Source organism: Lathamus discolor, chromosome 2 (assembly GCF_037157495.1).
Source record: "Lathamus discolor isolate bLatDis1 chromosome 2, bLatDis1.hap1, whole genome shotgun sequence".
Taxonomy (NCBI): Eukaryota; Metazoa; Chordata; class Aves; order Psittaciformes; family Psittacidae; genus Lathamus; species Lathamus discolor.
This window is the reverse complement of record NC_088885.1, coordinates 119,594,695-119,605,900: the sequence shown is the minus strand read 5'-3', so window position 1 is coordinate 119,605,900 and position 11,206 is coordinate 119,594,695. Positions and strand designations below refer to the sequence as shown.

General features: G+C 38.2%; 1 protein-coding gene and 1 long non-coding RNA gene across 8 annotated transcripts in view; one reads left to right on the top strand and one right to left on the bottom strand.

Moving 5' to 3' along the window:
• Positions 1-3,752: 3,752 nt before the first annotated feature.
• Positions 3,753-11,206, bottom strand: part of RGS20 (regulator of G protein signaling 20) — a 51,551-nt gene continuing 44,097 nt past the window's right edge. For 6 of the 7 annotated variants that reach the window (XM_065668262.1, XM_065668263.1, XM_065668266.1 and 3 more), the window contains 3 exons: positions 10,033-10,119; positions 9,010-9,244; positions 3,753-7,522 (listed from right to left, as the gene is read on the bottom strand). In XM_065668262.1, coding sequence (XP_065524334.1) covers positions 7,334-7,522; positions 9,010-9,244; positions 10,033-10,119 — 511 coding nt within the window. In that variant the 3' untranslated portion in view covers positions 3,753-7,333. The remainder of the gene's footprint in view (positions 7,523-9,009; positions 9,245-10,032; positions 10,120-11,206) is intronic. The other variant, XM_065668265.1, reaches the window with a different exon arrangement.
• On the top strand, positions 8,253-11,169 carry LOC136008675 (uncharacterized). Its single transcript, XR_010610192.1, has 3 exons — positions 8,253-8,391; positions 9,097-9,356; positions 10,004-11,169. It is a non-coding gene; the product is annotated as an uncharacterized LOC136008675 (long non-coding RNA).

Sequence of the window (11,206 nt, the reverse complement as noted above, 5' to 3'; positions counted from 1 at the left end):
TCATCTAATTATGTTAAACTCAGTTGTTAACCAAATCACAATTTAGTTAACTCTCCAGTTTGTACATACTGCTTCTGAATTGGGACTAAATTTGTGATCATGGGGTTTAGAAATTTATTAGTGGATATGACGACCTCTTTTGTTCATTAAGCTTGCTTATGTAACCAGCTTTGATCAATGCAATATATTTTATTGCCCAAAGCATGTATTTGACATTCTATCAGTAGGTATTATTTCTAGCAGTGTTTTAAAATAGTAGGTTGAATCTGATTTGAGTGTTCAGTTTTGCTTAATGTGTTTGACAACCAAGTTTTGTTTAGACTTTGTAAATAAGCAAAGGCATTGTGTCGTAGGCTGTCCTGATAACACCAGCTAACCAATTCATCACAATATAAACAGGCTGGGGAGGCAATACTAAATTCACTTAATAGAAATAACATGGATTTTTGTTCATAAACTGAATTTTGAGATGTAGAGTATCCAATCTCAATCATAGACCTGCAGGTGAGAATATGTTATTTAAGTAATGGTCTTTTCCGTATGTGGAATGATACAAATACTGCTTTGTTAGAGTCTGCTTTTTAACAGTGCACATGTTTAGAAGTATTTTCAAATGTGCTTTCAAGGCAAAATGTGTCAATGTCTTTAGAAGAGATTAAATTCTTTCGTTGTACTGAAGTTTATATTATTTAATTTATCAAAGCCTGGGGATGAGGAGGCCTGTCCCAGAACTGTGTGAAAGATTCTTGGGGGGATGGGAAGAGTGTGTGTGGTTTCTGGAGAATAAATTCCTTGGCTGTAAAGGGGAAACAAGATTTTCTATGTTGAATATCTTTGTGTGATGGTGGCAGTTGTAACAAATGAGTTGGAAATAGGATGATAACACTTGAGCTTTGGAAGACAAGAAATGTTTGGTAAATACTTTACAGAGCAAGCTTTTCCAGTCAGCCTGTACAAGAAAAGAAATGTGATTAAAATAGAAGCTTAGTTGCAAACATTTTTTTAGGCAGAAAATTGTTCAGCATTCAAAATTTCTTGCATAACTTTATAGAAAAACATCTTTAACTACATTTATTTGATGCTAACACCTTACTTCAGGAAACATTTTTTCTACTAACAGAATGGGTTTATTTTTAGCCTGTGTGTAGGTCCTTTGGCAGGCTTTCTTCTGAAGAATTTACTTAAAGATATATAATTCATTGTTTTTCAAGTTAAGACAGCAACAAATTAATGGCAGATGTTTAATATCAATTACAGTGCTTTGTTTGGAGACCTTTTTAAAGAAGCAAGTCCAAAAAATTGTGTTAAAAATTATTGCAAATTGGATGCCAAGCAGACCTTAATTTCCACTGCTGTTCACAGCATATATACAGAGCAGGCACAGGTTGGTTTGCATAACCTTCCTCATGCTATGTGCCCCTTAATAATTGTGCCTGGTTGTGACACTTAAGAGAACTACCCTTTGAGAAAATACAGTAATTGTCTTTCTATACATACCAAATTCTATCTGGACTTTATTAAAAGAACTGCAACAGCAATAGCACTTTCTGTTATATAGGGGTATCCAAGTAGGTGTTCAAATCATAGAACCATAGAATGATTTGGGTTGGAAGGGACCTTAGAAGTTCAAATAGTTCCAACCCCCCTGCCATGGGCAGGAACACCTTCCACTAGACCAAGTTGCTGAAAGCCCTGTCCAACCTGGCTTTGAACACTGCCAGGGATGGGGCAGCCACAGCTTCTCTGGGCAACCTGTGCCAGTGTCTCACCACCCTCATAGTGAAGAATTTCTTTCTAATATCTAATCTAAATCTGCACTCTTTCAGTTTAAAGCCATTCCCCATTGTCTTACTGGTACATGCCCTTGCAAAAAGTCATCCCCCCCCCCCCCCCCCCAGATTTCTTGTAGACCCGCTTTAGGTACTGGAATACTCTAAGGTCTCCCTGGAGCCTTCTCTTCTCCTGGCTGAACAGCCTTCACTCTCTCAGCCTGTCTTCATAGCAGAGGTGCTCCAGCCCTCTGGTCATCTTTGTGGCCTCCTCTGGATTCACTCAAACAGATCCATGTTCTTCTTATATTAAAATGTTGTTTCACCTAACACTACCTTATGTCTGAGTAACAGCCTTCACCTTTTCTCCCTTCTGTCCCGAGGTAAAAAGAACAGGGTTTTTTCTTAACAGTGAAAGATGAATTCCAAGAAGTAGGTCCAAAAAACATCATAGGTGCCTAAAGTTCTGTTCATGCTTTGTTTTGATTACCCAAATCCAGAAGTAAAACTGCCCTGTAGCAAGTTTGGGGTGCACCGCTGCTCAGCACGTGCTTCAGTTGTCTCAGTTGTCTGAAATTGCTCTCCTATGTCTGAGAGAATGTGAAGTCTAAAGGATGTATAGGAGAAGGATGGAGAAGTGGGGCTGGGACAGTATCTCATTTCTACAAGCTGGCTGCCTTATCCATAGAACTGCAGTTGTGCCACTGCTGACCCAGTACATTCAGATGTTTTATGCAATGAAACATGCCAACAGAACTGGTGATGAATCTCTCCCATCCAATAATAGCAGGTTTCTTTATTACCTCTATGGACTTTTTAATCCTCTCAAGTGAAAGAGAGACTGGAATACAATTTAACCCTACAATTACCATACTATTTAAGCTAGTTTTTACAGTAATCTGGTAGAGAAAAAGAGGGGGCTGCGTTCCTTTTAATGTGTGTGTGTAGTTCTTAAAGGATGCCATCCTTCTTCTGTAAGGAAGGCTAGAGGTTTCTGCTGCTCGGGAAACACAGCTTCCATATCCTTTGTTAGAAGGCATTTCATCATATAGAATTGTTAACTTGCTCAGGAGAAAATGTTGGGTTTAAACTATCTTTTACCAAGTTAATCTTTTTTACTAGCACTAAGCAGAAGGTAGTATCTGCTCAAGGAGCTTGGCTTTTGTGAATCCCACTTGGAAGGCTTCTATTGCACTTTCCAAGTGTGGCAAAGGAAGTGCCTTTTTTTTTATCCAGAGTTCAGGATTCCACTTGTGGTCATGAATGTGAATTTTAAATTGAAACTTACAACCCATACCAGCTTAAGTAGAACTCAGATTCATCAACATGAAGTATTCATTCTGCAAAAAGTGGTTGTATTGCCTTTCCAGCTTTTTGTAACAGATCATTAGTAGTCATTCATATAAATACAACTGAAGAGTTTTAACTTTTTTAAGTACAATTTCATACAGCTGTATGTTAGCTTCTGTTTTACTAGATCATCACTAATCTTGATTTACCATTTAATCACCATTTTAAAAGGTTTAGGATTTAGTTACAACATTAGTGCAGAAAGTCTTTCATTAATGTCATTGAAGCAATCCTGATGCCTTTCATGACAAAAGATGTGTTCTTAAGTGCTATTCAGCGCACACTTGTTCAAAAATTACTTGACATTGTGCTAGTCTCATCACTTTCTTTTGTTTTCAGATATCCTTTGTAATCAGGAAGTGCACAAGTGCATGATGTTTGTGTGATACATTTTAATCTGCATATAGTAGAGCCCTTCAGAATATATATATTTTTTTCCTTTGTTTGTATTGTGCTAATGACTTTGGAATTTAAAGGTCATTATATAAAGCATAATATGTTGGCTGAAGGAGCCCATGCAATTTTAATACTGCTTAGCAGGCTGGTGAAAAGAGCAGTCTTTAACAGTATACATGTTCTGTGGGAGTTACTGGTTTGTGAAGTGCAGACACTGAAGAAAGAATACCAGTGGACTGGAAAGTTATTAGAGTTTAATGATACCCTGCAGTTAGATAAATGCCAAGACAAACCAACCATGCTTATTTGCAAGCCAGGATAAATTGATTTTGTGATAATTTCTTACTTGATGAATTATAAATAATATCTTGTGTCAGTATGATTTTCTCCTGCTGTTCATGTAATACCTTCTGTATAGTATCTTTTCTTTTCCAGACTGACTCACTTTTGCCCTGAGAAAAGTTGATGCATAATGAGCAAGTATATAGTAATGAACTGTAGTTAAAACCCTGCATTCTGTGTGGGTGGAGTTTTGTTTTCCTCCTTTTTTCTTTCTCCTTTTCTCCCCCGTCCCCCCCTTCTTTCCTGCTTCAATTAAATCCGGCATTAAGCAGTCTCAAAATAACAACGTATTTAGGGGAATGTCTTGTCTGTTTGGGCTTTTCAAGAGGTTGTCTTGGGGTATGTAGGGACCAGCGTTCTGCTGGTGGTGTTGGGCATAAACTTAAACCTAAACCATAGCATTAAAATTTGTTACAATTTTTCAGGAAAGATGCACATTGCAGAAATAAAAGGAAAATTGCCCAGAGAATTCTAATTGCTTAGAAGTTGTGGCACATGGAAAACAAACTTTGAAATGATTTTCTTCTTCTTTTAATAATCATATGGTAACCACAGAACTGCCCAAAACAATATAGTTCTCTCTCCTCCCTAGTTTAATTTAATCTTTTTCTTTCTTGCAGAATAATAGAATGTATTGTGTGAAGTAAAGTATGAGTGTTTGGCCTGTCTTCCAGCTCTTAATGAGGTATCTTTGCAGGGAAGACAGATAACTTAAAAGAAATTAAATCCTCCATTTTGTGAAATGGCACACTTTGAACTTTTTCTGATATGCGTGTCTGATCTTTCTAGCAAGCTGAATTTGACCTAGTTAAACTTACTTTGTTAACTTAAGAATTTTAGAGTACTTTTACCCACCCTGATTAAAACGAGTATGCCAACCATATGCTGCCCTTCATCAAAAGGAGCATGGCCAGCAGGTCAACGGAGGTGATTCTGCTTCTCTACTCCACTGTCATGGGACCCCACCTGGGCTACTGCGTGTAGCCCTGAGGCCCCCAGCACAAGAGGGATGTGAACCCTTTGGACCAAGTCCAGAGGAGGCCACAAAGATGATCAGAGGGCTGGAGCTCCTTTGCTGTGAAGACAGGCTGTGAGAGAGCTGAGGTTGTTCAGGAGAAGAGAAGGCTCTGGGGAGACCTTAGACCAGCTTCCTAAAGGCAGCCTACAAAAAAATCTGGAGAGGGGCTTCTTACAAGGGCATGTAATGATAGGACAAGGGGGAGTGTCTTTAAACTGAAAGAGGGTAAATTTAGATTAGGTATTAGAAAAAAATTCTTCACTGTGAGAATGGTGACTCAAAGTTGTGGCTGCCCCAACCTTGGAAATACTCAAGGCCAGGTTGGATGGGGCTTTGAGGAAGCCGGTCTAGTGGAAGGTGTTCCTGCCCATGGCAGGGAGGTTGGAACTATATGATCTTTCTGATGACTAGACGACCCTTCCAACCCAAATCAATCTATGATTGTATGGTACATAACGCTTCAGAAATTTGACTGCAAGTTCCTCATGAACGCTGCGTTACTGATATGTCTAGTTTGATTTGTAGAAGTTACTACCTATAGTTTAATACTTTATGTAAATTAAAATTGTGTTGGTAGTGCTTTGGGTATGTTTAGTAGAAATTCAGCTGAGATAACCAGTGTTGGTATGTTAAGTGGTGGTGACTGCTAACTAGACTGCCTCTTAAGTAGCAGTATATTGAAGGGCTTCCTCTTAACTCAGTCATCCAGTGTTGTGCTACAGAGGACAAGAGCACTTTTGATTTGCTGTTTTAAGTTTTTTGGTTTACTTTTTTGTGCTGACATGTTGCATAGTGGTTTTGTTTTGGAAAGAGATGATGGAAACTGGTCCATAGGTATTGTTAACTTACCATGGATTGAGTATTCTACTGCAGTGGTGTGTAATGAAAAATCTTATCATTATTGGTTTAATAATGCAAACTATGTAAGGGGAGAACATGTCTCCTGCTGAGTGCATTGAGGAAACAATTAAACTAATATCCTAAATCTTGCCTTGTTATTCCCATTGTCTTTTATCAGAGGAAGTCCCCATTTTGTGCTTTTTATAGTGCTGGAATTAGGCAAAGAGTAGGCTCTAGAAAGGTTACAGTAAATTCCACTGAACTGTGCCTGTCTGGTTCTTCCCTTCTAGGGGTATTTTTTTTCTTTCTGTTTCCCACATGTCCTTTTCCTACCTATATGTGTCATTTAGTTCATTTAAATAAATGTACAGGAAAAAACACAATTCAATGGAAGTCCACTGTGAACTCCAAACTTTAATTCAGTGGAATTGTAGTGAATCTTGTAATTTAAAATAAAGAAGTTGTTAGAGTAACATACATAGTTATACATAGAATAATGTACATAATCCACACATAGACTGTGCAGATTCAACTTACTTTCTTCCTAGTATTTCCTGTGATTACTGGTTTTTGAGATGCAGTCAGAAATCAAGTGTAATGCTTTGGGGATAATGTAAATGAACATGGTTTATTAGTGGATGGAGCTGTTGCTTTTCTTTCAGACAGTCTGAAATAGTGCTGTATCAGAACAGAATAGTTCTAGCTTCCTTCTTTTCTCAATCAAATATGTGTGTATCTGGAATAGAAACCTTACAAGATCTGTGAGATAATGGGACAATTTAATATGTACAAAATCAAGATGGCTGATACTGCCATCCTCTCAGGAACAAATAGTGAAGGGTTTTTACATCTACCTACCAAGGGAAGAGAAGAATACGTGAGAATTCTTGTGCTTTGTTTTGGAATTTAAATGCCCAGATTCTTCTTCCTCTTAAGTAAATAATTTAACTTTATAAACATCAACAGTATGAACTTAAAAATGCATTCAGCAGACTCTAATAATAAAATAACAATTCTTCAGCAAAAGAATTTTATAGGCAGCTTTTCAACCATTAGCTTCCATAAACTTGAGATTGCCATACTGATTTCCATTAGTGCACCATATATGCATTAAATATACCAAGAGAAGTGGACTGTATGTAAGCCAGGTATATGTGAAACTTTGTCTCGTGTAACCCAGATACTGACAGTACTGTTTACAATTTGGGCACAGTGTGGATGGGGCAACTGGTTTGGTTTTCCAGAAAATTCTAACAATCCACTTATAAATAAAATGTAGTCTTCGTGCTCAGTTGGTATTTGTGCCTCAGACATATGCTGCTAACAGTTTTGCTTCTGAATTGCATGCTGTGTTTGAAGAAAAAGAAATACTGCAGTTTTTGAACAACATTTTCTCATCATTCTCTTCATTCTCTTTTGCAAAGACACGCTGAATTTGATTAGAAATTGTAGTTAGCTGATGTGTGTCAGAGCCTTGTGCGGGTTTAAATCATTCAGTCTGTAGTAAAACTTGCCTGAGTTATTTTCAGGTAAATATCTGATTAATTCTAAATTCCCTGTGGATTGGTGTAGCCCAGAGTTCTGTTTGTTTTAAAATAAATACATTTAAGAAAAAATTCTATGCTTCAATGGATTTTTCAGATAAGGACTGAAGCAAGTCCTTATAAATAGCAGAGTTCATAAACCGTGGGTAGGAGTCTCTGTGCATTAAGGTATAAATTTGAAGCTGTGCATCATCAAAGGTATGTTGTGAGGGTTCCAGCATATTTCGGTTAATAACTTCTCGTACTCTGGAGTCCAGACTGACCTGCATATTAAAACAGAAAGTCACATAAATAATATTGGTGCATAGTACACGTGGGGGTTAGGTTTGTTTTACTGTTTGAAAAGGCAGTCTTGTTTATTTAAACTGAAAGAGGGTAGATTTAGATTAGATACTAAGAAGAATCTCTTTTCTGTGAGGGTAGTGAGGCACTGTAACAGGGAAGCCCAGGGAAGCTGTGGCTTGCCCCATTCCTGGCAGTGTTCAAGGCCAGGCTGGATGGGGCTTTGAGCAACCTGGTCTAACAGAAGGTGACCCTGCTAATGGCAGGGGGGTTGGAATTGGATGAGCTTTAAGGTCCCTTCCAACCCAAACCATTCTGTGATTTCAGCTGGTGTCCTTCAAGAGTGTAAAAACTGATAAATATACTTGGGCAGAAAATTACTGTCTTGAAATTTGGAAGTAGTAGTATCTCTAGTATGGATACAGAAATTTTCTCCTTGATGTAACTTTACTCTGGACAAGGCTGTCTGTGATCCCATTATTACTGAAACCTGAGAGACTGGTGGACTATTTCCAGACCAACTTCCTGCTTTGTAATAGAGAGAATTTGTAATTTTTTGTGACAGTTCGTTTCCTTGGGAGTTAGTGCTATTGTAAAGAGACTGAATTTGGAGCAAGCAGTATGACGCAGACGGAAACTGTAACCCTGTTTTAAGCTGTTGCTTAATCAAATTCCTGTTAAAAAGCAGGGTGAATTGCTGTGAACCACAGATATGGCTATATAATGACTCCATGCAACATACAAGTAATGTTCTCTTCTTTTTTTTTTTTGCAAGGCTGTAGTGTCAGTAGAGAGACATTAGTATTACTGGAATAGGCTGACTGGATTTAAAGAGCATTTTTATAAATACGTAAGTATAGCTTGCACCACAAACAATTGAGTTTTGCAATGATACTGGAAGGTTTAAATTTCCAGTCTACTTGGCAGGAGTATATTCAGACTGAACTGAGGTGTCTTCAAAACTTGACGCGTTTGCTAACGGCAACCGTGATGAGTGGCTTTGAAAATTCTCAGGAAGTCAGCATGTTTGTTCTCTGCCATATTTTGTCAGCTGCTCTTTGAATAATTTGTGCTTTGCAAATAACACTACTTGCGGTTGCTGTGCTTTTGGGGAGATGCGCACATCCCCTTTCTAGTGCAAAGAATAAAGAAACTCATTTGTGCAACAAAATTTGATCAGGGATAAAGTGATCATCTGTATATTTGTGCCTCAAACTAAAAATTTCACACCAGAATGCCAGGGTAGCATAAGCAGAGCTTTTGCAGCCAGTGAAAGTAGCTTTGACTACTTTCAGTAGTTTTGAGGTGAGATCCTCAACAATGGGTCTGCCTTTTTTTCCCCTAAATTCCTACTTGATGGCAGTGGAATAGACTGGCAAGTTCTCCCTGAGTATTGTAGCTTTAAACACATGATATAACTAACTATGCAAAGCAGCATCAAAGAACATATTGGGGAAAGTTAATATACCTCTTTTGGAGAAAGGATAGAAATATAATCTTCATAAATTAGTCTTGCTTTTTCTTCAATGACACTTTTGTTGGATTCTTGTTTCAGTTCCTCACAGGCCATCCAGAAAAGCATGTTTTCCTCGCTGAATTCTGTTCGTAGAAATTCCCGAAAAGCATTTCTGCCAGCGGGAGTAAGCATCAACTTATCAAATGATTGAGCCCAGGCATTTACTTCTTCAAGAGTAGGAGCAGGGCTTGAGGAGGAAGAAGAGGACGGGAGGAGGAATGAGAGGACAAGAAGAGAGAAATGAATGACTGTTACTCAAGCTGTTTGCAGCTACCATCACGATGGAACAAAATCACAAGGTTCATGGGGCTCCATTCCTCACTGGACCTACCTAGTGCAAACGCTTTTTCAAAGTGTGCTTATCAAAAACTCAGATGCAGATGATTGCTAGTGTTTCAATGCTGAAATTGCAATTTACTGCTCCAAGTAATTGCAACAAAGAAGTCCCTCTGAAACAGCTAAGCATTTTTTTTCTATACCCAAAAGTCCTTGTTGAATCATTGTTAGAAACTGAATGAAAATATGTAGAAAGAAGCAATGATTCAAAATCTTATAAAAGGTACCCTCCTGTCTGTTACAGGCGCTCCTGCCTGTTTGAGCGAGAGGCAGTTACCTGACTCTTGGGAGAATTTGAGCACCTCTTTATTATTGTTGTAAGGCTAAGCACTGCCAGTTACCTTCCTTACATAGCTGCTGGGTGGGAACAGGATGTGTTTTAAAGTTATTTCAGGAAAAAAGGAAGCCTGTGTTCACAGTGCTGGTTTTGATCTGCCATGCTATGAAAGTGGGGATGCAGTTACATCCTCTGTATAAATAAGGTAAAAGATTATAGATCTTGGTTCCTTAAGAGGTAAAAGACGGGTGATTGCAAATTCCACATAAATAACAAATTTGGGTAATTCACTTTAATTACTTAGTATGTTTTCTTGGCTTTATGTCATTTTAGGTTGACAGAACACTTGGTAAAGACCATACCTTTCCTCGCAGTTTGGAACACCCTCTGCTTGCAGTTCATGAGATGTTCTCCTTGCTCTCTCTTCATCTTGATTTCTAACAGTAAGACTGCAAGGTAGCAAACAAAACTTCAGCCAGCTTTATAAAGGAAGAGGCTGAAGGTACACCAGATGCTTTTCCTCTGATATTTGAAAGAAATTAGCAAAAGCTAACAGTAGCCACATTACCCATAGTTACACTCTGACATTAATTTTACACTTGAATAAACCTGGCAAACATTAATGTAGCAGAATGCTATTCAATATTGTATCACATACATTTTCTATACAGGGATCACAGATTCATAGGATATCTCAAGTAAGAAGGGACCCATAAAAATAATCAAGTCCAAGTGCCTATATATATATATAAAAACCCCACAAGTGTTTATATACATACACACGTTTGTGTATACATATATGGGATATATATCTATGAATAAATGTACACACATGTACCCTTTATTACATAGCAGATCTGCTCTCTATTGATGCTTATTATACTGTGTATGCCCAATGCAATTTTTTTATTTAAGTTAGATCTGATGCATTGGTTAGGAGTTAGATTTCAAGGCTCATATAATCACAGAATGGTTTGGGTTGGAAGGGACCTTAAGGATCATCTAGTTCCAACCTCTCTGCCATGGACAGGGATTCCTTGCACTAGACCAGGTTGGTTGGTTTGGTTTTGGCGTTGTTTGATCTTTTTTCTTCTTGGCTATTTTTTATATCTGTAGGGTATGATGCTTGCCAAGACTGGTTTAGAGTGGTGATGCCATGTTACAAAAAACTTAGAGTTCAGAAGCTGGAGCGCAAGTTTTAAGCAAGCTAGACACTTCCGTATGTGATGTTGAAACTGTAAGCATCATTTGGTTTTCAGATGTAGATCTAGCCAGACAGTGTGGTAATTGATTGCAGCTTTAAGAAAGTGTTAATACATGCTTAAAAATGTGAGGCAGGCCTGTGGAGTGAAAAGCAGATAAATAATTGCTCAATATCGTTTTGAGTTTGACTGGAAATGAGTACGTCTCATTTGAGACATTGTGGTTGCTCCATCCCTGGCAGTGTTCAAGGCCAGGTTAGACAGGGCCTTGAGTAACCTAGTCTAGTGGAAGGTGTCCCTGCTCATGGCAGGCAGTTGGAACTGGATGAGCTTT